General features: G+C 36.9%; 1 protein-coding gene across 1 annotated transcript in view; it reads left to right on the top strand.

Moving 5' to 3' along the window:
• Nucleotides 1-26040, top strand: part of EML5 (EMAP like 5) — a 167900-nt gene that overhangs the window by 39423 nt on the left and 102437 nt on the right. Inside the window, exons 3-7 of the mRNA XM_057542111.1 lie at nucleotides 1200-1298; nucleotides 3118-3186; nucleotides 4594-4779; nucleotides 7000-7135; nucleotides 8482-8683. Of these exons, the coding sequence (XP_057398094.1) occupies nucleotides 1200-1298; nucleotides 3118-3186; nucleotides 4594-4779; nucleotides 7000-7135; nucleotides 8482-8683 (692 nt within the window). The remainder of the gene's footprint in view (nucleotides 1-1199; nucleotides 1299-3117; nucleotides 3187-4593; nucleotides 4780-6999; nucleotides 7136-8481; nucleotides 8684-26040) is intronic.

Genomic DNA, 26040 nt, shown 5'->3' with positions numbered 1-26040 from the left:
CAGTCTCTTCATCTCCCTCTAATCTCCTATATAACTCTTCCACTGAGGATTTTTTTTCTTTTTTCCACTGAGTTTTTAATTTCATTTATTTTTCATTTCTAGAAATTGTTTGCTTCCTTAAATTTGCTGGGATACTTTTTATAGTCTCCCATTCTTGTCTCATATGAAGATATTTTGAAGCCTTAATTTTATTTCTCTACTCACATTAAGCTTATTTTATATTATCTGATAATTCCAATGTCTGATGCTTTTCAAGACTGATTTTGTTGTTTGTGGTGACTTGCTGATTCTCACTCATGGTCCCTTATTTCCTCTGGTTATTAGGTGTGGGGGTTGTTTGTTTTAAGTTTATTTTTATTGACTTGCTACTTGTGGGAATTCTTCGAGGGATGGATTGATGTATCAGTCCCCCATATAGGATTTATATTTGCCCGTGCCCCATAGTTGAAAATGCTTGAAAACTCTGCAACCCTTAGGACCACTCTGAATGAAATTTTTCATTTGAAGGATTCATGATTCATGTGGATATAGGCCCTACAACCACGTGAAGGTTGTTTGTGGCTACATATTCTCAGGAGGGTTTTTCCCCCTTCGTGCATCACTGCCCCTTTCTTTGAAAAGGGATGGTTTCTTGTTCTCCCTTACTCTGAGGAGTTACTGCTTTAGTCAAATGTCTGCAATTCAAATCCCTACCTGGGGCAGGCCCTAAACTTTATCTCCTATTCCTCTTCAGCCTGAAGAACAAAAATCAGGCTTACCAGGAGTTAGCTGATACCTTTAGAGTAAAGTGGGTATAGGAGCTCTCTTACTTCCAGGATTCCCATAGGAAATCACTTTGTTTTTGTTCTCATATTTCTTAATTCCTTGACAGCTCAACAGTGCATTTAAAAAGATGTTTTTTCATTTTATCTAGCATTTTTAGTTTTTGGCAGGAGAGATGTTTAGGGTGTTCTGTCAATCCTACTGTTAGAAATGGAAGTCTTCTTTTTCTCATATGAAGAACTACACATATATGCAAATATTAACAAGATGAAATACATCCAGCCTTTCTCTATGAGGCCTATAAAATATAAGTGTGTAAGTTTTGATGTTTATAATACCCATGAGTAGAATTTGTTTGCCATTTATAATTTGGTTCCTTTTTTATTTGTTTACTTTTTTATTCCCCCTGCTCCCTGGTCTTCTTGGACATAATTCAGCGCTTGGTTTCAGTTGGACTTGATTCAAAGAATGCAGTTTGCGTTTGGGATTGGAAAAGGGGAAAAATGTTATCTATGGCTCCAGGTCACACAGATAGAGTAAGTATTCTCCTTTGGAGTTTCTGATGGGTACTGTGTGGGAAAAAGGCAGAGAAGAGTCAGGGGATTTTATGTTTCTGTGTTTTGTTATTGCCAATTGCTCATGTGTAATTAAGATTTTTAAAAGCAGTTATAAATACTCATAAAATTTTAGAATGCATATATGTATTGTAGTACTCAAAAACATGACTTGATATGTATAGTTTTAGCATAAAACCTTTAACCCAGTGTTTGCTTTGGCAAAAATGATGAGTTTTAAGTTATTCAAATCTAAATTTAAAAATTGAATGGTTCATGCCTAGGCTCTATTTATTATTCAGTTTGATTTATCACTGATTTATTACATATGCATCATAGTTAAGGTGAATACTGTTGCACGTATGAATTTGAAATTATGTTAGAGACCTAACATCTTTCACTTTGGAAACTTGTTAAAAATACATTCCTTATTCCAAGTTGTATGAAATTAAAATAACGAATACTTTGTCTTAAACTCTTTAAAATGTCTGATTTTTTGGTGTATCTGCTGTATTCTGCTATCTGGTAGTCTTTACCATGTTTCTTTGACACCTGTCTGCATAATCACCTAACCTGAACCAGCACAGGAGCTATAGTCGTTGATTCTATTTGGGGAAAATCTATGAATCTGTAAGAGTTGTATAAAAATTTTTAATGTATTTGCATTTTGGAAAATAAACTTGGTTTTCAGCAGATTCTCAGAGGGGCCTGTTATACGCAAACACAATTTAGATAATTATTAAAGTGTTAGGTACACTTTATTAGACAGTTGTATATTCTGACTTACTTAGATCAAAGCATTTCACACATTAGTACTTTGGACTTAGTAAGTAGACTGATTACTATGAAAAATGGTACTGTCATTGGAATTTTTGAAAAGTATTTTTGTGGTTAGTATTTTAAAGGTGCATCAGTATGTTTTTCATTTAATCTGTATTATGGTGAGTTGTGAAACATTAATTTATAAGATGTATTCTTTCTTCATTATCACTAAAGACTATCACTTGGTAAATTTTTAGAGGTAGTAGGCATATTAGGTGATTATGCAGGCAGATGTCAAAGAAACATGGTAAAGACTACCAGATAGCAGAATTGTTTTTTTATCTGTTATGAGATTATTTTTCAAATATTAATTTTTCTTTCATTTATTATTAAAGTATATATTTCTAATGCATATTTTATTTCAGCTGGGTTTTTTCTTGTTTGATTTTGTAACAAAAATTGTTCGTGAATATATAATTTATGGAATCTTAGAAAAAAATGAAGCCTGGGGATCTCCAAAATGTAAGTTAGTTTTGTTTGACCCATAAACAATTAAAAAAACCTGAAGACTAGAAACAGAGTTTTTACTGTGAAATAAATGTTTGGATCTTTTACGTAAGTTCTGTGTGATAGAAAGCTACAAAAATGTTCTCTATTTCTGGCTGTATAAGTGTTGTGTATGTTCTATTCATTATCTTTCCTCTTTAGAAATTATGCACTTACCTGCCTCATTCCCTGCTTCTGTTGAATCATTCTTGTTATTTATAGACCAAATTTTTTTTTTAAATTAGAAAGAGGTGTTAATTTTCACTCCACTAGTTGCTTCATATGGTTCATAGAAACTAAGAAATAGTTTTTATTCCTTATCATTTACATACTTTATTTCTCATAGGATCTTGAAGTGTAGGATTCTGATTATTATTTATTGAAGAATATTGTTTTATGATATGTAGGGTTTGGGGCTATTTGGGCTTTTGGACAGGATTCTTAAATGATTCTGAAAATAAGTATTTTAATCATGAATCTGATTTGTTTACAGATATTTGATATTTCTTGGGATTTGTACCAGCCAAATAAACTGGTCAGCTGTGGTGTAAAACATATCAAGGTACTAGAAGGGTCTTGCTTTATAATAGTCATGATTACTTATTCTCTGCCACTAAGCACATATCATACTACAATTTAGGATATATATATATGTATATACACATACACACACATACATACACACATATTTGTGTGTGTGTATATATACGTGCATGGGTATATATAGAGAGAGAGACAGAGTGAGAGAGAGACAGAGAGAGGGAGAGAGAGACAGAGAAAGAGGTAGATGAAAAAAAGATTAGTATGTTGCTCTCTGATATTTTTGAAGCTGAGCAATTCCTTTACTCATAAAGCTTAAAAATAAGAGAGATACACATTTGGAATGATTTGTTCATTTTTGGAAGAAGATAGGGAAGTCAAACATAAATCTTCATGATGAGGGTTTTTGTTCTTTTATGTGGATTCAGGTAAATTTAATGTTTGCAGAAAGAAAGAAATGAATATGGGGCAGGGCAGGAGTATACACATTAAATAGTTCTGCATAAAGAAATTAGGCCCAGAGAATAAGTTCAACTTTATAATAAGTAAATTACCACTTAAAATAATATAATTTATTAATATTATGTACTTAAAAGATCTTACCTGATCTTCAAGATCTTATTCTAAGACCTAAAGATCTAAGTTTAAAATCTGAAGCCTCAAAGAACTAAAAATGATCACTTACCCATTCAAATAGCTCATGAATGCTTTAATCAATGTATGATTTTTAAATTTAAAAATCTCTGTGATTTCTGTGCATAAGTATAGCTGGTTCTCTTCCTTTCAGTAAGTCCCAATTTCAGTCTATTTTTTTCTTCTAAATCAGTGATTCTCAACTTTGGCTGCATATTAAAATCATCTGGGGGAAATTAATGACACAGTATACCTGAACCCCCACTGAAATAAATTGAGACAGAATCTCTGGAGAGTGAAGCCCAGGTATCCAAATGATTTTTATGCTCAGCAGGAGTTAAGAACCATTGTTCTAGAATCCAGATCAGTGCTGTCCCATAGAGTAACCACTAGGTAGATGTGGCTCTTGAGCATTTGAAATGTGACTGCCAGTGTGACTGAAGAAATGAATATTAGCTTCATTTTCATTGCTAACCCTTCCCAACTTTTTAATCTGTCTAAAAGATTATGTAGTTTTTTTTTTCAGAAACCTAAGGGAAACAGCATATTTTTAAAATAGTTTAGTTCAACCCCCCCTTATTCTTATAGTAAGGATTGAAACAGTGATTTATCTGCTGTAACATAGCTAATGACAACACTAGGATGAGGATGCGACCATTGAACGCTATTGTATCATAAGGGAGTTTCTTAGGTAATTTCTAGTCTGCTGCTCTAATATAGCATCAAAGTATTGGAAATGTTTTTGGTTATATTATGAGCATTCTTTGGTAATTCGATCATACTATGTACTTTTTAGTTCTGGAGTTTATGTGGAAATGCTCTGACCCCAAAACGAGGGGTCTTTGGTAAGACTGGTGACCTTCAGACGATATTGTGCCTGGCCTGTGCAAGGGATGAATTAACGTATTCTGGTGCACTCAATGGGGATATATATGTTTGGAAAGGAATTAATCTTATACGAACAATACAAGGAGCTCATACTGTAAGTATATTTAAATATCTTAAACACTTTTAGGTATTAATTACTTACCTTCTTGTCTTAGAACAGAAGGTTCCAAAATATAGCAGACTTTCTGTTCAATTCAGTAACTTGAAAACTACTATTACAATTGAATTAATTTGTCTGTTTGTTTTCAAGATTTCAATGAAGAAACATTGTGCAATTAAATTAGTATAATTATTATTTTGTTCAAACCATTGCTTTAGTATGGTGTCTTTTTCATTGTTGAAAAAAAGCTTAAGTTTAACCTGAAAGTATCCTAGATTAACCACATTAGAATAAAACTAGTGCTTTTTTAGCCAATTTACCAGTGGGAAATTTGGGGATAGCTCTAGGATAAAATTAACTTTTTAATTTTAATATCATTGATTCATTAAGTGAGTGGCAAAGGAACTTAATTTTTGTACTTCATGAGATTTTCATATAAATAAGTTATCAGGAAAAAAAAAAAAGCTGTTGTTGAAGGCTTTTAGTGTTTTTAGGGACTTCCCTGGCTGTCCCAGGTTCGATCCCTGGTCGGGGAACTAAGATCCCACATGCCATGTGGTATGGCCAAAAATAGTTTAAAAAACAAACAAACAAACAAAAATCTTTTAGTGTTTTTTGATTTGGGCTTTTTTAGCAGTTGAGTCCCTCACATAGTGAGGAGAGCTAGAAAGCACAGAGCTGCCATATTGGTAGCAGGACAATCTCAAGTAGAAAAGCGATTACATATATTAATATGAATCACTATTAAATATATATTACATATTAAGTATATTAAAGAACCACTTAGAGCAGGACTTGCTTTAAGCAAAATGCCTAAAGACCAGAAATAGCAGACTCTAACAAAGGTTGTGGCAATTCACATTTTCACCATCAATATATAAAAATACCAGTTTCTTCCTCATACTCATCAGCACAGGTTGTGTCCACTGTTGTAAATTTTTGCTTGTCTTCTGGGTGAAAAATAATAACTATTTGTTTTAGTTTTCTTTCCTGTCTATTTGTGAAATTTCATGTATTTATTGACTAGAGTTGACCCTTGAACAACATGGGTTTGAACTACAAGGGTCCACTTGTATGCAAATTATTTTCAATAGCAAATACTGTAGTACTACACAATTTGTGGTTGGTTGAATCCATGGATACCGCAGAACTTGCAGATATGGAGAACTTTGGATGTGGAGGTCCAATTCTAAGTTTTACTAGAATTTTCGACTACACAAAGGTCGGCACCCCTAACACCTGCATTGTTCAAGGGTCAACTGTACTTGAATTTCCTTTTCTATTAATTGGCTTTTCTTATCCTGTACTCTTTTTTTGTTACTGTTGTTGTTGGATTTTTTTTCCTTTATTCGTTTGTATATTAGGGATATTAACCTTTAGACAGTCATACACATTGCAAATATTTCCCCAGTCTGTTTTTTTTTAACTTACGATATCTTTTCTCATATGAAAAATTGAAAATTTTTCCTTTATGCCTTGGTGGGTAACCTGCCATGCTTAAAAAGTTCTCTCACAGCCCAAAGTTACATAAGTGTTCTGACTCTTCTAATATATTTGTTTCATTTTTTTTTTTAATTTTTTTTTATAGCTACTTTATTTATTTATTTATTTATTTATTTTTGGCTGTGTTGGGTCTTCGGTTCGTGCGAGGGCTTTCTCTAGTTACGGCAAGTGGGGGCCACTCTTCATCGCGGTACAGGGACCGCTCTTCATCGCGGTGCGCGGGCCTTTCACTATCGCAGCCCCTCCCGTTGCGGGGCACAGCCTCCAGACGCGCAGGCTCAGTAGTTGTGGCTCACGGGCCCAGCTGCTCCGTGGCATGTGGGATCTTCCCAGACCAGGGCTCGAACCTGTGTCCCCTGCATTAGCAGGCAGATTCTCAACCACTGCGCCACCAGGGAAGCCCTTGTTTCATTTTTTACATTTAGAATTTGGTCTTTATGTTTTTGTTTTTGTGTAATTCATTTCTATATATGGTATAAGGTTTGACTGAATTTTCTTTTATGTTATGCCCATATCATTAAATACCACCTTGGTCATATACTGAGTTCCTATATATGCATAGATTTGTTTCTAGATTATCATTTGTGTTTTCTGATGTATTTGATTATTCCTATGCCATATCAAAAAAATTTTAAGTGGATTTCTACCATCATATATAGTGTATTTTCTTAAAAAGTATATATTGTTAAATTATTTTATTCCCTCTTCTAGGCAGGAATTTTTAGCATGAATGCTTGTGAAGAAGGCTTTGCTACTGGTGGCAGAGATGGCTGTATTCGTCTTTGGGATTTAACTTTTAAACCAATAACTGTGATTGATCTCAGGGAGACAGACCAGGGGTACAAAGGTAATAACAGAACAAATATCTCATTACTAGCGAAATTCTAAATGTACCAAGGGTTGTTGGTTTCTTTCACTAAACTTAAAAGTATGTTTTGTAAAATAAATGAGACTTATATTTGCTCCTTCATACTGTATACATTTTAATTGAAATCCTTCTGCTGAAGAGGGGAAATTTTGCCTGAAGACCATCTAGGTTTACTGTTGCGACAGAGATTCTTTTCATGTCTAATGCCTGTTTTAATGGGACCCACAGAGAGATTTGATAGGTACTTACTTTGGTAACCTTAAATTTTGAAAATATTTTACTATTAGAATGCTAAATGTAACTGTTTAGCAAATAAACTGTTGAAAATAGTTTGTTGAGAGCTAGGGGAACTTTTGTTTAGGATTATTTAAATTCATGTATATGTGTTTTTCCTTCATCCAGATTTGTCAGCAATCAGGAGATAATTTTTCCTTTGGGGGGGGTTTTAAAAATTGATGTAATAAAACAGAATCTTTCACTATAAAATTAAACGTATTATCCACTAGTGTGGTATTATAAGAGTAGGATTGGAAGTTACACAAGTCTATGTTTAAGCCATATTTCAGTCACTTATTAGATGTGTGATCTTGAGCTGCATACCTCATCTGTAAAATGAGAATAAGAGTAACTATTTCATAGAATTAAATGAGCAAATATATGTAAAATATTTAGAAGAGTGTCTGGCACATAACTATCATCCAGTAAGTGTTAACTGTTATACTGTTTTCATTAGTTTTGCTGAGCATTATTGTACTTTAAAGTTTACAAAATAATTTGACACTTTTTCTTATTTGATTCTTACATTGTAAGTTACACAGCAGCTTAATGTTGACCATACTATATAGATGAGAAAACTGAGAAAAACACTAGCTTTCCTGAGGTTACAAAAGGGATTGTATATAAAAAAAGTAGAAGTCTCTCTTCTTAATGATTTTATGAGCACATTGAATAAATGAAATATAAACACGAGAAAAGTCAGATTATTATAAGAGAAAAATAATACAGTTCTTGAATTCTGAATAATTTCTCTGTGGATGATGCACACTCTTGTTATAAGCCTTTGGCTGAGGAAGTGATCAGACTATGACTGATGTTGTCCAATAAGGAAGAAGAGTGTATGCCCTGAAGAATGGGTAGAAATTAGGTATATAAAAATAGAAATAGTCCACATAGAAAACAGTACAGATAAATGAAGAAAATGTGTGGATCCAAGACTTTCAGATTCCTTTTATCTTATATCTAAGGTATAAAAAATAACAGTGGTTTAGGCAGATTGGCATTTTGTTATTACAGTACTGATCTTAAATACAATTCAATTTGACTAGGTTTGTCTGTAAGGAGTGTTTGTTGGCGAGGTGACCACATTCTAGTTGGAACACAGGACAGCGAAATTTTTGAAATTGTGGTGCATGAAAGAAACAAACCTTTCCTAATTATGCAAGGGCATTGTGAAGGTGAACTTTGGGCACTTGCCGTCCATCCTACTAAACCTTTGGCCGTGACTGGAAGTGATGATCGTTCAGTCAGGTAAGCAATTCATAAAGTAATTGCATAGGCTGGAATTTGAATTTGTCCTTAGAGAAGCATAAGAAAAACTTAAAAAAAAAACCTTAGTTTTAAATTTTATCTGCTTATGGTATAACAAATGAACATAATAGGTGCTTAAAATTAATAGAATTAACAACTATTTATAAGATTTGGGTTTTTCTCTTAAAAACCTAAGTTGGAGTTTGTTCCATATCAAAATGTACAGAATTACCTTTTTAACAGCTATATAATATTCCACTGTGTATTGTAACTTATTCAATTAATCTATCATTGATGGGAGTTTAGGTTCTTCCAGTTTTGTGCTTCTAAATACACTGCTTGCAGCGAATGTCTTTATACCTTTGCCATTTCGTACATGTGTAAATATGAATATTTCTATGGTAAATTCTTAGCAGTGTTCAAAAGACATATGCATTTAAAATTTTGATAGATAATGCCTTACACAGAGGCAATAACAATTTACATACCTTACAGCAATGTGTGACAGTGCCTGTTTTCCCACACCCTTGCCAGCACTAATTATTATCCCAAAAGGTGAAAAATGATATCTTGTTATGTTTTGAAAACATGCTTTTCTCTCATACTGAGGGGTCTTGAGTATGTTTTCATACGTTTGGAGGACATTTCTATTTTCTTTTCTTTGACCTGTCTGTTCAAGCTCTTTGCGTATTTTCCATTAGTACACTGGTCTTTTTCTAATTATTTTAATATAGGATCTAATACCTGTCTACATATGAAAGCAACAATTAGCCTTCTGTCTATGACAGTGGTTTTTAAAGTGTGATTCCTGGACCAGCAGCATCAGCATTACAGGGGAACTTGTAAGAAATGCAGATTATCGTGCATTATACAGGACCTTGTATCAGAAATCAACCAATTTGGGGTTTTCCAGGTAGCTGTGATGTACACTAAAGTTTGGGAACTACTGGTCAGTGATGTGAGTTGAGATATTTTTTCCACTTCGATGTCTTTGTTACTTGCTTTTTTACTATGTTTAGGTTTTTTGCTATGAAGAAGTTTTTGTTGTTATTTTGTTTTACGCAGCTGAATTTATCAGCATTTTCTTTTGTGACTTCTGAGTTTTCTAGCATAGAGAAATCCTCCCTAAAGTTAAAAAGTTTTCCAGTATATTCTTCTAGTACATTAGTGGGTTTATTTTTTATGTTTAACTCCTAATCTGTGTAAAGTTTACTTTAGTATAAGAAGTGAGGTGGGGATGCAACCTAATTCTTTCCAGATAACTACTGATATTTTAAATGGTATGTTAGTCAATCATGCCATTTACTATCTCTGTGTTACTTAGTTTTATGTAGGTGGGAGATGCTATAGCTCTGGGTTCACGTAGGAACTCGCTGTGGGGCTACACTTCACCCACATGGTTTGCTAGGAACTATTGTTTAGTTTCTTGCATTTTAGGAGGACTGCTGTCATTAGCTGCTGCATAACTATGAAAAAAGGACAACTGGTCCTTTAAAAAGTAATTGTGTTACCTGTAAACTGGGTTCACCTCTTGGTGGGTGTCGAACCAAAAGACACAATCAAGCCAAAGATTGGGAGAAGGATTTATATTACTTGAAGCAAGTAAGGAGAACACCAGGGATCTTTCCCAAACCAGTGTCTCCCCAATAGCAAAATTGGGGAGGTTTTAAGCTAAGGGCATATATTCATGAAGGGGCTTGGGCAGAAGAGAATTCAGCATAGAATTAGGGCAAAAGTCAACAGTCCAAGCTTCAGTTGATTGAAATCACAAGGGTCAGAAAAGGTCAAAATCATCATCCATTAGGTTCCAGTTGATCTGGTAGTTGAGCACTTCTGGCTAATCTTTACCACTGAAACAGAACTGGGAGATTTTACAATTGATTTATTATCTTTGCTATTGATAACAATCATTTGATTCTGCATCCTTTTGTTTCCTTAAGGTCATTAATTACTGAGACCTATACAAGGACAAGCGGTGTGGCCAGGCTTAGATCACAAAATGACCTAGGCCAAAAAATGACTTCTGTCAAGAAAGCCATGCCTGATTCTCTTTCTCTGGAGGCTCCCTACTCTATCTGCTTACAATTGCTCAGACTTCTGTTTCTATTACTGGTGGGCAAGTTATTCAGAAAGAACTCTTCCATTGAAAACAACTAAAAATGCTGGTTAAAATGTAAATCACCTTTAAACTGTTCTTTGAACAGTTTAAAGGAACTATCAGACACATTGCGAAAAAAAATGGGAATTTAGGAGCAGTTGTGGGCCAAAGCCACTTTTGCACTGAGGGCATTTTTCTTCCATTGATTAAACTTGGGCTCTTTATGGCTTTCTACTGGGGCATAGGGGCAGAAGTCAAGACCAGGGCTTGCCCAAGGGGAGTAGTCCAAAACACCATGCTAGAACTATAGATTAAGCTATGAAAAAATATCCCCTGCAAATTTATGTGGGGATGGAGATCTTGCTTCTTGTTTCAAGTTTTGATAGCACAGGAAGTATATAAAGCAGCTTGATGTTATTATTCAAACAACATTAATAGTTCCAATAACTTTACCACAGTGTTGTTTACAAAACAAAATTCAGCTGAGTTAATTTGAAGACCTAAATGGCTTTATTAAATGATTCATGAATTGGGCAGCATCCCATCTAGAAAGTAGAAAAGTGCTCTGAGGAGCTGTACAAAATGAGAGGTTTTTAAAGGCAGAAAAGGAGTGGGACAAGAAAGTCAAAAACAAAAGAAAGGATTATTTCAGGCAAGGTCACCTTCCTTTGAGGGAAGGGTGGGGGAGGTGGTCCATCAATCTGTCATGCAGATTACCTCATTACTGTGGATCGGAAATTCCAGAATGATTGGTTTAAAATTCCACTCCTGGGAGAAGCTGAAACTGCAGTTAGGTTAGTTATTAAGTTTTGGTTTGTTGATGTGAGGCTTAGCACAAGTGACTCCATTTTGGGCCTGTTGTTTCTTTTCTTTTCTCCCTCCCTCCCTCCCTCCCTTCCTCCCTTCCTCCCTTCGTTCCTTCCAACAGTTTCAAATTAGTTCTGCTTTTGCCTTATAATTTTAGGTTCAATTTATTAAGAAGCAGGATCAAATCTGCAGCAAAAGCTAATTTCTAAAGCTATTCAGTGTTTAATAATGGTAGTTGAGGGAGTTCCCTGGCAATCCAGTGGTTAAGACTCTGTGCTCCTGATGCAGGGGGCACAGGTTTGATCCCTGGTCAGGGAACTAAGATCCCGCATGCCACGCAGCACAGCCAAAATAATAATAATAATAGTAATAATAATAATAATAATAATAATAATAATAATAATAATAATAATGGTAGTTGAGGGCAATTTTGATTTGGAAAGATTTCAGTCTTGGCTCAGATCAAAATATCATAATAAAACTTTACCATTGCTAAGCCATTAACCTGCTGTGTAGTAGGGCAAGTCAGGATTTTTAGCTACTGTTCCTGATAAAAACTCAGAACCAGTAATGGGTAAATCCACTGGAGAAAATGAAGTTCACCTTTAACACTGTTGGTTCTAAAACACATGATTCAAGTGTGTGTGGGTGTGTGTGAGCAAAATACTTGCAAAAGAATAATACAGTGAATACTCATAGGCTTTAAACAACTTACATTTTCAAGTAAATTTGTAAATTTGTCTAAGCCATTTTTCCCCATACATATTTTTATACCCCAATGTGATTCTACTTTACATTGTATTGGATTACTGTTTTCTCGCTAATGTCTTTGAAAATACTCTAGCCTGTAGTTGTTTCATGCAAACTATATGTGGAAGCTAATTCTTTATCACTTCAAACTTGCCATTGACTCCTCAAATAAACAACTGAGTAGTATTAGTAACATCTGTTGACTTATCAAGACTCAAGGAAAACCACTCAAAAGTATTTGCCTTGTTTTTAATTAACTGTTGAGGTTGTTCCCAACACACTGAACTGTTTAAGCAACTGTTCTTGCCAAAAGGCTAATTGTCTTAAATTTATTTTTTCTGGACACATTTCTTCAGCTACTGCAATGTAAAATTATTTAGTTAATCCATTACCAATAGATAGCTTTCTTTGCTTGTCTAACAAATGAGCCACTCGAAAACTTACTTTTGTAAGTAAAACCTCATTCTGCTGTAATTTTAAATTTCTGATTTTTCTGACCATTGCTTTCCTGTGAGTTGAAAATATTGTGATGAGTGCTTAGTCTGGTAATGTTAATGTATCTTTGTATTCTGTCATTGCATAATAAACATAATGCATTACCATCTAATTCAATAGCGGTGTAATCCACACTCTACTGTGCCTTAAAAACGCAACATTCGAAGTTCACTTTTCTCTTGTTTTGACATGATGGGTATCTGCTGGAAATAAAAAATAATAAAATGCCATGATGTGACAATACAGATAGGACTCGAGATTCTATCAGGTTATAATTGTGTCACTGCAATTTGTAGTGCACCAAAGTAGTGCAAGGTGATCTGTGTCACATACCATCTACTATCTGTTTTGCAGGCACTCAAGTCCACCTCTGTAGTATGAAAGCAGCCATAGACAATATGAAAACAAACCGGTGTGGCTGTGTTCCCATAAAAATTGATCTGTGGACACTGAAATTTGAATTTCGTATAATTTTCTCATGTCTCAAAATGTTATTCTTTGAAAAAATTTTTCAACCGTTTAAAAATGTGAAAGCAAGGAGGGAGATCAAGATGGCAGAGTAGGAAGACATGGAGCTCACCTCCCCCCACAAACACGTCAAAAATACATCTACATGTGGAGTAATTCTCATGGAAAACTAACTGGAAACTGACAGAAGAACTCCTATACAACCAAAGCTGCAAGAAATATTTTCATATAACTGGGTAGGATGGAAAAAAAAGATATCAGGTCAGGACCTGCACCCCTGGGAAGGATCTGAAAGGAGAAGGTCTGCATGGAAGGACCCTTGCCCTGGAGAGCAAGCAGCTTCAGCTACAATCTGGGCATCCCAGTCCTAGGATCCTACGCAGAGGAGACAAGCTCCCTTACCTTCTGGGAGAACCACTGGGACAGACAGAAGGGCTAGAGCAGCCTAGACTCTACTTGCAAGGAGCGTGCACATGCTGACTTGCCAATAGTCAGGGTGGAGAGAGCCCTGTACTGGTGGCTGCCACCTCACCATACTCCCCAGTCTGAATGGGGGAAACACCCTGGCCCCGCTCACTCCATACCACAGCCTGACATGAGATCTGGGCCAACCAGGCCCTGGGAAAAGACGCAGAGACAGACCGTGGGCCTGGGGTGGCGGTGACCCTTGTCAGCACACACAGGAGCGTGCAGCAGTTGGTCTCCCAGTGAGAGTGCCCTGTTCCTACTCACTGCACACTGCAGATTAGCGTTAGATCTGGGGCAGACAAGTCCTGGGAGAAGACTGCCAGAGAGACAGCCCAGATCTCTGGCAGCAGTGCAGCCTCAATTCCTGCAGCCACAGTACCCTGACCCCCAGCCCCAGCCTACTCCACACTACAGCCTTGTGCTAGATCTGGGACAAACACAACAGAGGAAGGGATGCAACCTCGGCCTGCTTCTAAGTGGAGCCGCAGATGCCTACACAGGTGGCATGTAGGTCCTCTGTGAGTGCAGAGGCCTCATTTGCTTCAGCACTCACTTCCTTTGGGGCAGGGCACACACTCAAGGGCAACAGAGCCTGGTCAAGCCCGACCCTCAGGGCTTCTACTCCAACAACTGAGGAGCAGACCCTGTCCCTGACAGGGTGGCAATAGCCATGGAGCAGAGAGGGAGTCCTGCCTTACGCCCTGAACAGGCTTTAGATCCTCCAACACCAACTGCCACCCCCCTCCCCCCCACCACCAGCCCTTCCCAATCAAGAGGATAATGGCCAGCATACCCTGAGGAAAGATGTGGCTGGCATTCACACCAAAACCAGCCCTTGCACCAAAGGCATTGGACACACATAGTCTGCACAGGGACACTCCCACATAAAAACATCCCTATAAGACTGTAGTCAATAACAGTCTCTCCTAAATTCATAGAGACAGAGAAAGTTAAGTAAAACGAAAAGGCAGAGGAACTACTCCCAATTGAAAGAACAAGAGCAATTCCCTGAAAGAACAAATAATGAAAGAGCGCTCACCAGTCTACCAGACCCCAAGTTCAAAAAGGTAATAATAAAAATGCTAACTGAATTAAGAAGGATTATTGATAGGAAAGCAGATTGCTGTAACAAGGAACTAGAAACCGTAAAGATGAACCAGTGAAAAATAGACAATTCAAAAAAAAAATAGATAATTGCTGAGGTAAAAACCAATCTAGAAGCAACGAATAGCCAACTAAATGACACAGAAGAATGAATAAGTGATCTGAAAGATAGAATAATGGACATCACCCAATCAGAACAGCAGACAGAAAGGCAAATGAAAAAAAAAGGCAATATATGAGACCTATGGGATAATATAAAATGTGCCAACCTATGCATAATAGGAGTTCCAGAAGGAGAAATGGGAGAGAAGGGGATCGAAAATGTATTTGAAGAAATTATAGCTGAAAACTTCCCAAACCTAAAGAAGGAAACAGATATACAGGTACAGGAAGCACAGAGGGTCCCAAACAAGATGAACCCAAACAGACCCACATCTAGACATATCATAATTGAAATGGTAAAAGTTAAAGAGAGGGTTCTAAATACAGCAAGAGAAAAACAAAGAGTCCGTTACAAGGGAACTTCCATAAAGATAACAGCTGATTTCTCTGCAGAAACTTTGCAGGCCAGAATGGAATGACATGATATATTGAAAGTCCTGAAAGAGAAAAACCTGCAACCTAGGATACTCTACCCAGCAAGATTATCATTTAGTATAGAAGGAGGGATAAAGAATTTCTCAGACAAGCAAAAATTAGAAGATTTCAGCAATACTACACCTACCCTGAAAGAAATATTGAAGGATCTTCTCTAAATAGAAGAGAAGCAACAATCTATAGGAAAGGGAAAAATCACAATAGGAAAGGCAATATATAGTAAGGATTAAAGTTCACTTAAATGAGCCAGATGTAGATGAAAAAACAGTAAAAAAAAATTGTATAAGTGATTATGATTACAATAAACAGTAAAAGAATAAGCATGAAGATGTAAAATAGAACATCAAAATTACAAAATGTGGGGAAGGGGAACATAAAATGTAGATCTTGTAGAATGTGTTTGAACTTGACTGACTGTCAGTTTAAAGCAAGTTGATATAGTTATGAGTCAACATACTAGAACTCTGTGGTAACCACAAATCAAAAACACATAATAGGGGGACTTCCCTGGCAGTCGAGTGGTTAAGACTTCACCTTCCAATGCAGGGGGCCCAGGTTCGATCCCTGGTCAGGGAACTAGATCCCACATGCATGCCACAACTAAGAGTTCACATGCCACAACTAAAGAGGCTGCATGCCACAACTAAGGAGCTGTTGAGCTGCAACTAAGGAGCCGGCAAGCCGCAACTAAGGAGCCCACCTGCTGCAACTAAGTAGCCCACGTGCTGCAACTAAGGACCAGGCAAGCTGCAACTAAGGAGCCTGCCTGCTGCAACTAAGACCCTGTGCAACCAAATAAATAAATAAAAGAAAGATAAAGAAAGGCATTGTACAGGGATAAAGGAATCGATACAAGAGGAGAATATTATACTCGTTAACATACATGCTCCCAATATAGGAGCACCTACATATATAAAACAAATACAGACATAAAGGGAGAAATTGACAACACAATAATAGTAGGAGACTTTAACACTCCACTGACATGAATGGACAGATCATCCAGACAGAAAATTAGTAAGGCAACAGAGGTTCTAAATGACATAGTAGATTAGTTGGACTTAATTAATATCTACAGGACACTACATCCAAAAAAACAGAGTACACTTTCTAGTTGTGCATGGAATGTTCTCTAGGATGGACCACATATTAGGTCAGAAAACAAGCCTCAGTAAATTTAAGAGAATAGAAATTATTTCAAGCATCTTTTCTGACCACAAAAGTATGAAACTAGAAATCAACCACAGAATGAAAAACAGGAAAAGAACAACCACTTGGAGACTAAACAACATGCTACTAAATAACCAATGCATCAATGATGAAATCAAAGAAGAAATCATAAAATACCTAGAGACAGGGCTTCCCTGGTGGCGCAGTGGTTGAGAGTCCGCCTGCTAGTGCAGGGGACGCGGGTTCGGGCCCTGGTCTGGGAGGATCCCACATGCCGCGGAGCGGCTGGGCCCGTGAGCCACAATTGCTGAGCCTGCGCGTCTGGAGCCTGTGCCCCGTGACGGGAGGGGCCGCGATAGAGAAAGGCCCGCGCACCGCGATGAAGAGCGGTCCCCGCACCGCGATGGGGAGTGGCCCCCGCTTGCCGCAACTGGAGAAAGCCCTCGCACGAACCGAAGACCCAACACAGCCAAAAATAAATAAATAAATAAATAAATAAATAAGAAAATCCTTTAAAAAAAAAAAAATACCTAGAGACAAACAAAAATGAAAACACAACTTTACAAAATCTATGGATGCAGCAAAAACAGTTCTAGGAGGGAAGTTCATGGTGATACAGGCCTTATTCAAGAAACAAGAAAAATCTCAAACAACCTAACCTACCAACTAAAAGAATTGGAAAAAGAACAAACAAAACCCAAAGTCAGCAGAAGGAAGGAAATAATAAAGATCAGAGAGGAAGTAAATAGAGATCAAAAAAACAATAGATCAATAAACCCAAGAGCTGACATTTTGAAAAGTTGAACAAAATTGACAAACCTCTAGGCAGACTCACCAGGAAGAAAAGAGGATCCAAGTAAACAAAATAAGAAATGAAAGAGGAGAAATAACAACTGATACCACAGAAATACTAAAAAATCATAAGAGCATACTATGAACAGTTACATGCCAACAAATTGGACAACCTAGAAGAAATGGACAAGTTTCTAGAAGCATAACTGCTATAACTGAATCAAGAAGAAACACATAATTTGAACATACCAATCACTAGAAGTGAGATAGAATCTGTAGTAAAAACAAAAACAAAAAAACAACCTCCCTGCAAACCAAAGTCTAGGACCAGACGGCTTCACTGGGGAATTCTACCAAACATACAAAGAATTTATACCTGTCCTCAAACTATTCCAAAAAATTGAAGAGGAGGGAACATTCCCAAATTAATTCTGTGGGGTAACCATCACCCAGATACCAAAACCAGACAGAGACACTACAGAAAAAAAATTACCAGTCAATAATCTTTGATGAATACAGATGCAAAAATCCTCAACAAAATATTAGCAAACCGAATCCAGCAACACATTAAGAGGATCATACACCATGATCAAATTGGATTCATTCCAGGGTCACAAGGATAGTTCAGCATACTCAAATTAATCATTGTGATGCACTATGTTAACAAAAGAAAGGACAAAAACCACGTGATCAACTCAGTAGATGCAGAAAAAGCATTTAAAAAAATTCAGTATCCATTCATGATAAAAACTCTCAACAAAGTGGGTATAGAGGGAACACATCTCAACATAATAAAAGCTGCTTACGACAAGCCTACAGCCAACATAATACTCAACAGTGAAAAGCTAAATGCTTTCCCACTAAATTCAAAAACAAGACAAGGATGCCCAATCTCACCACTTCTATTCAACATAGTATTGGAAGTCCTAGCCACAGAAATCAGACAAGAAAAAGAAATAAGAGGTATCCAGATTATAAAGGAAGAGATAAAACTGTAACTATTTGCAAATGACATGATACTCTACATAGAGAACCCTGAAGTCTTCACACAAAAACTATTAGAACTAATAAATGAATTTATCATGGTAGCAGGATACAAGATTAATATACAGAAATCTGTTCCATTTCTTTATACTAATAATGAAATATCAGAAAGAAAATTTTTTTTTAAATTCCATTTCAAATCACATTAAAGAAAAAATAACTAGGAATAAACTTAACGGAGGAGGTGAAAGACCTATGCATTGAAAACTACAAAATACTGAAAAAGGAAATTGAAGATGATTCAAAGAAATGGAAAAATATACCACGCTCCTGGATTGGATAAATTAATATTGTTAAAAATGTCCATACTACCCAAAGCAGTCTACAGATTAAATGCAATCCCTATCAAAATACCTATGACATTTTTCACAGAACTAGAACAAATAATCCTAAAATGTATATGGAACCACAAAAGACCCAGAATTACCAAAGAAATTCTGAGAAAAAAAGAACAAAGCTGGAGGTATAATCTTTTCAGACTTCAGACTATACTACAAAGCTGCAGTATAGTACTATACTACAAAACAGCATGCGACTGACACAAAAACAGACATATAGATCAATGGAATCGAATAGAGAACCCAGGAATAAACTCATGTACCTGCGGTCAATTAATCTACGACAAAGGAGGCAAGAATATACAATGGAGGAAAGATAATCTCTTCAACAGGTTATGTTAGGAAAGCTGGACAGCCACATGTAAATTAATAAATTAGAACATTCCCTGACAACATATACAAAAATAAATTCAAAATGGTTTAACGACCTAAGTGTAAGACACGATACCATAAAACTCCTAGAAGAGAACATAGGCATAACATTCTCTGACATCAATCAGGGAATTTTATCTGTTTTCTACTGAGCCCGTGTGCCACAACTACTGAAGCCTGAGCACCTAGAGCCTGTGCTCCGCAGCAAGAGAAGCCACCGTGATGAGAAGGCCTTGCACCACAACGAAGAGCAGCCCCCACTCGCTGCAACTAGAGAAAGCCCGCACACAGCAACAAAGACCCAATGCAGCCATAAATAAATAAATAAATAAATAAATTTATTTTAAAAAAAAGAAGAAAAGAAGCTTACGGTCACCAAAGCGGGTGGGGGAAAAATTAGGAGTATAGTATTAACACAAACCACTCTACATAAAATAAACAATAAGAATTTACTGTATAGCACAGGGAATTATATTCAATATCTTATAATAACCTATAATGGAATATAATCTGCAAAAAAATAATAACTGAATCACTACGCTGTATACCTGAAACTAACACAATATTGTAAATCAACTATACTTCAATTAAAAAAATGCAAAACCCATTCTTAGCTTGTAGACTATACAAAGACAGGCAATGGACCCAGTGTGGCCCACAATCTGTGGGCATAGAAAGTCATCAGGAAGTATCATGTTTAATGTTGAAACACTGAAAGTTTTTCTTTAGAATGAGGAAGAAGAAAATGGTGCCCACTTTCACCATTATATTTTTCATTATTATATTCTTCACCATTATATTCAGCTACAGACTAGAAGTGTTTGTCAGCGCAGTGAGCCCAAATATATATATATATATATATATATATATATATATATATATATATATATATATATATATACACACACACACACACATATATATATGTGTATATATGTATATATATATACACACATATGTATATATGTATATATATGTATATATGTGTGTATATATATATGTATATGTGTGTGTGTATATATGTATATATTTTCAATAGATGTATATATAGAGAGAGATTTTTGAATAGAAAGGAAGAAACAACTCATTTGCAGGTGTTATAATTGTATATGTAGAGAAGTAAAAGGAAAATACAGAGAAATTATTGGAATTAAAAAGAGAATTTAGCAAATTTCCTGGATATAGAAACAATATACAAAATCATAGAAAACAGCAAAAACAAACAGAATTTTTTAAAATAAGATACTGCTATAAAACATTTAAAAATATACTTAGTTTTGCTGATCTTCTCCTAACCTTTTAGAGTAGATGCTAGTTCATTAAGTTGTAGCCTTTATTTTGATAATATCTGGATTTAAATTTCTCCCTAAGTGCTGTCTCAGCTATATCCCACAAGTTTTTTTTTTTTTTTTTAATTTTTTTTTTTTTTTTTTTATTTCTTTCGTGTGAGGGCTTTCTCTAGTTGCGGCAAGTGGGGGCCACTCTTCATCGCGGTGCGGGGGCCGCTCTTCATCGCGGTGCGCGGGCCTTTCACTATCGCGGCCCCACCCGTTGCGGGGCACAGGCTCCAGACGCGCAGGCTCAGTAGTTGTGGCTCACGGGCCCAGTCGCTCCGTGGCATGTGGGATCTTCCCAGACCAGGGCTCGAACCCGTGTCCCCTGCATTGGCAGGCAGATTCTCAACCACTGCACCACCAGGGAAGCCCAATATCCCACAAGTTTTGATATGAAATACTTCTGTTATAATTTACTTCGAAAATGTTACTAGTTTTCATTAGAATTTTGGTCTTTGTCCTTTAGGTTATTTGGAAGTGTAATACTTAACTTCCAAACAATGGGCATTTTTTACTTCTTGTTACAGTTTTCCAACATTAGGGTCTGGAAAAGACTGAATTTGCATAATCTGAAGTGTTATTCTTAAAAGACTAAATATGGTGTATACCATACACCACTGTACTGTATATGTATCTCCCCTTTAATCAGGGTAGAAATCATCCACCTAAAATAAATGATTGGAAAAAATTAATGTTATTACATCGTCTTAAAAATAAAAGATTCTGATATTCTGCCCACCGCTCCCACAGTAGGAGCTGGTTCCAAGGACTCGCCTTTAGAGAGTAATGTGTTGTTGAGACCACCTGGACCAGAGACTCTGCTTCATTATCTTCAAGGCAAGAAGAGGCAGCATGACAGTGGCCCTGTTGGTAGAGGACTTGATTTGGCACCTGAGTCTGCTTCTTACTACCTGTGTACCTGGGGCAAGTTTTCGGGTCGCTGTCAACTTCAGTTTCCTCATCTGGCTAATTGGGAGTACAGGGCCCTGGCTCATCCTCCCACAGCCCCCAGTGAGGAAGGCAGAAGAACATTCCTAGAGCTGGGGAGAGAGCAACGTTCTCCAGAGCCAGGCAGCTCAGAAACAGTCAAACTTTTCTCTAGGCCAAAAGGTCAGAATCAGAAAAGTCTGAATGAAAAATTCTGGAGCAGAAATTCTGAGGTGGAGCCCAGCAACCTGTGTTTTCACAAGCCCTCCAAGTGGTTCTGATGCCCTAAAAATTGAGAGTCACTGATCCACTCCATTCTGTTGCTTTGCTCCATATTCGGCTGAGTCCAAAATAGCCGTATGACTGACAAGGTCTTGGTGCTCTGACTGGCTGTCAGACCTGAGCCTCGGAGGTGGGAGAGCTGAGTTCAGGACATTGGACCACCAGAGACCTCCCGGCCCCATGTAGTATCATTTGGCAAGAGCTCTCCCAGAGATCTCCGTCTCAACAATAAGACCCAGCTCCACCCAACGACCAGCAAGCTACAGTGCTGGACACCCCATGCCAAACAACTAGCAAAACAGGAACACAACCCCACCCATTAGCAGAGAGGCTGCCTAAAACCGTAAGTTCACAGACACCCCAGAAGACACCACCAGACACAGCCCTGCCCACCAGAAAGACAAGATCCAGCCTCATCCACCAGAACACAGGCACCAGTCCACTTCACCAGGAAGCCTACACAAGCCACTGAACCATCCTTACCCATTGGGGGCAGACACCAAAAACAACGGGAACTATGAACCTGCAGCCTGCGAAAAGGAGACCCCAAACACAGTAAGTTAAGCAAAATGAGAAGACAGAGAAATATACAGCAGATGAAGGAGCAAGGTAAAAACCCACCAGACCAAACAACTGAAGAGGAAATAGGCAGTCTACCTGAAAAAGAAATCAGAGTAATGATAGTAAAGATGATCCAAAATCTTGGAAATAGAATGGAGAAAATACAAGAAACATTTAACAAGGACCTAGAAGAACTAAAGAGCAAACAAACAATGATGAACAACACAATAAATGAAATTAAAAATTCTCTAGAAGGAATCAATAGCAGAATAACTGAGGCAGAAGAATGGGTAAGTGACCTGGAAGATAAAATAGTGGAAATAACTACTGCAGAGCAGAATAAAGAAAAAAGAATGAAAAGAAATGAGGACAGTCTCAGAGACCTCTGGGACAACATTAAATGCACCAACATTCGAATTATAGGGGTCCCAGAAGAAGAAGAGAAAAAGAAAGGGACTGAGAAAATATTTAAAGAGATTATAGTTGAAAACTTCCCTAATATGGGAAAGGAAATAGTCAATCAAGTCCAAGAGGTGCAGTGAGTCCCATACAGGATAAATCCAAGGAGAAACATGCCAAGAAACAAATTAATCAAATTATCAAAAATTAAATACAAAGAAAAATTAAAAGCAGCAAGGGAAAAGCAATAATTAACATACAAGGGAATCCCCATAAGGTTAACAGCTGATCTTTCAGCAGAAACTCTGCAAGCCAGAACAGACTGGCAGGGTATATTTAAAGTGACAAAAGGGAAAAACCTACAACCAAGATTACTCTACGCAGCAAGGATCTCATTCAGGTTTGACAGAGAAATTAAAACCTTTACAGAGAAACAAAAACTAAGAGAATTCAGCACCATCAAACCACCTGTACAACAAATGCTAAAGGCACTTCTCTAGGCAAGAAACACAAGAGAAGGAAAAGACCTACAATAACAAACTCAAAACAATTAAGACAATGGTAATAGGAACATACATATCAATAATTACCTTAGGGCTTCCCTGGTGGCGCAGTGATTGAGAATCTGCCTGCCAATGCAGGGGACACGGGTTCGAGCCCTGGTCTGGGAAGATCCCTCATGCCGCGGAGCAACTAGGCCCGTGAGCCACAGCTACTGAGCCTGTGCGTCTGGAGCCTGTGCTCCACAACGAGAGAGCCCGTGGTAGTGAGAGGCCCGCGCACTGCGATGAAGAGTGGCCCCCGCTTGCCACAACTAGAGAAAGCCCTCGCACAGAAACGAAGACCCAACACAGCCAAAAATAAAAAAAAATAAATTAAAAAAAAAAATTACCTTAAATGTAAATGGATTAAATGCTCCAACCAAAAGACATAGACTGGCTGAATGGATACAAAAACAAGGCCCGTATATATGCTGTCTACAAGAGACCCACTTCAGACCTAGGGACACATACAGACTGAAAGTGAGGGGATGGAAAAAGATATTCCATGCAAATGGAAATCAAAAGAAAGCTGTAGTAGCAATTCTCATATCAGACAAAATAGACTTTAAAATAAAGACAATCACAAGAGACAAAGAAGGACACTACATAATGACAAAGGGATCAATCCAAGAAGAAGATATAACAATTGTAAATATTTACACACCCAACATAGGAGCACCTCAATACATAAGGCAGATGCTAACAGCCATAAAAGGAGAAATCAACAATAACACAATAATAGTAGGGGAGTTTAACACCCCACTTTCACCAATGGACAGATCATCCAAAATGAAAATAAATAAGGAAACACAAGCTTTAAATGATACATTAACCAAGATGGATTTAATTGATATTTATAGGACATTCCATCCAAAAACAGCAGATTACACTTTCCTCTCAAGTGATCATGGAACATTCTCCAGGATAGATCATATCTTGGGTCACAAGTCCAGCCTTGGTAAATTTAAGAAAATTGTAATTGTATCAAGTATCTTTTCCGACCACAACGCTATGAGACTGCATATCAATTACAGGAAAATATCTGTAAAAAATACAAACACATGGACGCTAAACAATACACTACTGAATAACCAAGAGATCACTGAAGAAATCAGAGGAAATCAAAAAATACCTAGAAACAAATGACAATGAAAACACGACAACCCAAAACCTATGGGATGCACCAAAAGCAGTTCTAAGAGGGAAGTTTATAGCAATATACTCCTACCTCAAGGAACAAGAAAAATCTCAAACAACCGAACCTTACACCTAAAGCAATTAGAGAAAGAAGACAAAAAAACCCCAAAGTTAGCAGAAGGAAAGAAATCATAAAGATCAGATCAGAAATAAATGAGAAAGAAATGAAGGAAATGACAACAAAGATCAATAAAACTAAAAGCTGTTTCTTTGAGAAGATAAACAAAATTGGTAAACCATTAGCCAGACTCATCAAGAAAAAAAGGGAGAAGACTCAAATGAACAGAATTAGAAATGAAAAAGGAGAAGTAACAACTGACACTGCAGAAATAAAAAGGATCATGAGAGATTACTACAAGCAACTATAGGCCAATAAAATGGGCAACCTGGAGGAAATGGACAAATTCTTAGAAAAGCACACTCTTCTGAAGCTGAACCAGGAAGAAATAGCAAATATAAACAGACCAATCACAAGCACTGAAATTGAAACGGTGATTAAAAATCTTACAACAAACCAAAGCCCAGGACAAGATGGCTTCACAGGAGAATTCTATCAAACATTTAGAGAAGAGCTAACACCTATCCTTCTCAAACTCTTCCAAAATATAGCAGAGGGGGGAACACTCCCAAACTCATTCTATGAGGCCACCATCACCCTGATACCAAAACCACACAAAGATGGCACAAAAAAAGAAAACTACAGGCCCGTATCACTGATGAACATAGATGCAAAAATCCTTAACAAAATACTAGCAAACAGAATCCAGCAGCACATTAAAAGGATCATACACCATGATCAAGTGGCGTTTATCCCAGGAATGCAAGGATTCTTCAGTATAAGCAAATCAAACAATGTGATACACCATATTCACAAATTGAAGGAGGAAAACCATATGATAATCTCAGTAGGTGCAGAAAAAGCTTTCGACATAATTCAACACCCATTTATGATAAAAACTCTTCAGAAAGTACACATAGAGGGAACTTACCTGAACATAATAAAGGCCATATATGACAGACCCACAGCCAACATTGTTCTCAACGGTGAAAAACTGAAACAATTTCCACTAAGATCTGGAATAAGACAAGGTTGCCCACTCTCACCACTAATATTCAACATAGTTTTGGAAGTTTTAGCCTAGCAATCAGAGACAAAAAAGAAATAAAAGGAATCCAAATCGGAAAAGAAGAAGTAAAGCTGTCACTGTTTGCAGATGACATAATACTGTACATAGAGAATCCTAAAGATACTACCAGAAAACTACTAGAGCTAATCAATGAATTTGGTAAAGTAGCAGGATACAAAATTAATGCACAGAAGCCACTTGCATTCCTATACACTAATGATGAAAAATCTGGAAGAGAAATTAAGGAAAACACTCCCATTTACCCTTGCAACAAAAAGAATAAAATACCTAGGTATAAACCTACCTAAGGAGACAAAAGGCCTGTATGCCAAAAACTATAAGGTACCGATGAAAGAAATTAAAGGTGATACAAACAGATGGAGATATACCATGTTCTCGGATTGGAAGAATCAGTATTGTGAAAATGACTGTACTACCGAAATCAATCTACAGATTCAATGCAATCCCTATGAAACTACCAATGG

The sequence above is a fragment of the Balaenoptera acutorostrata genome, chromosome 3, assembly GCF_949987535.1.
Source record: "Balaenoptera acutorostrata chromosome 3, mBalAcu1.1, whole genome shotgun sequence".
Lineage (NCBI taxonomy): Eukaryota > Metazoa > Chordata > Mammalia > Artiodactyla > Balaenopteridae > Balaenoptera > Balaenoptera acutorostrata.
Note: the sequence above shows the minus strand (reverse complement) of the source record. Positions and strands in the feature narration are given on the sequence as shown.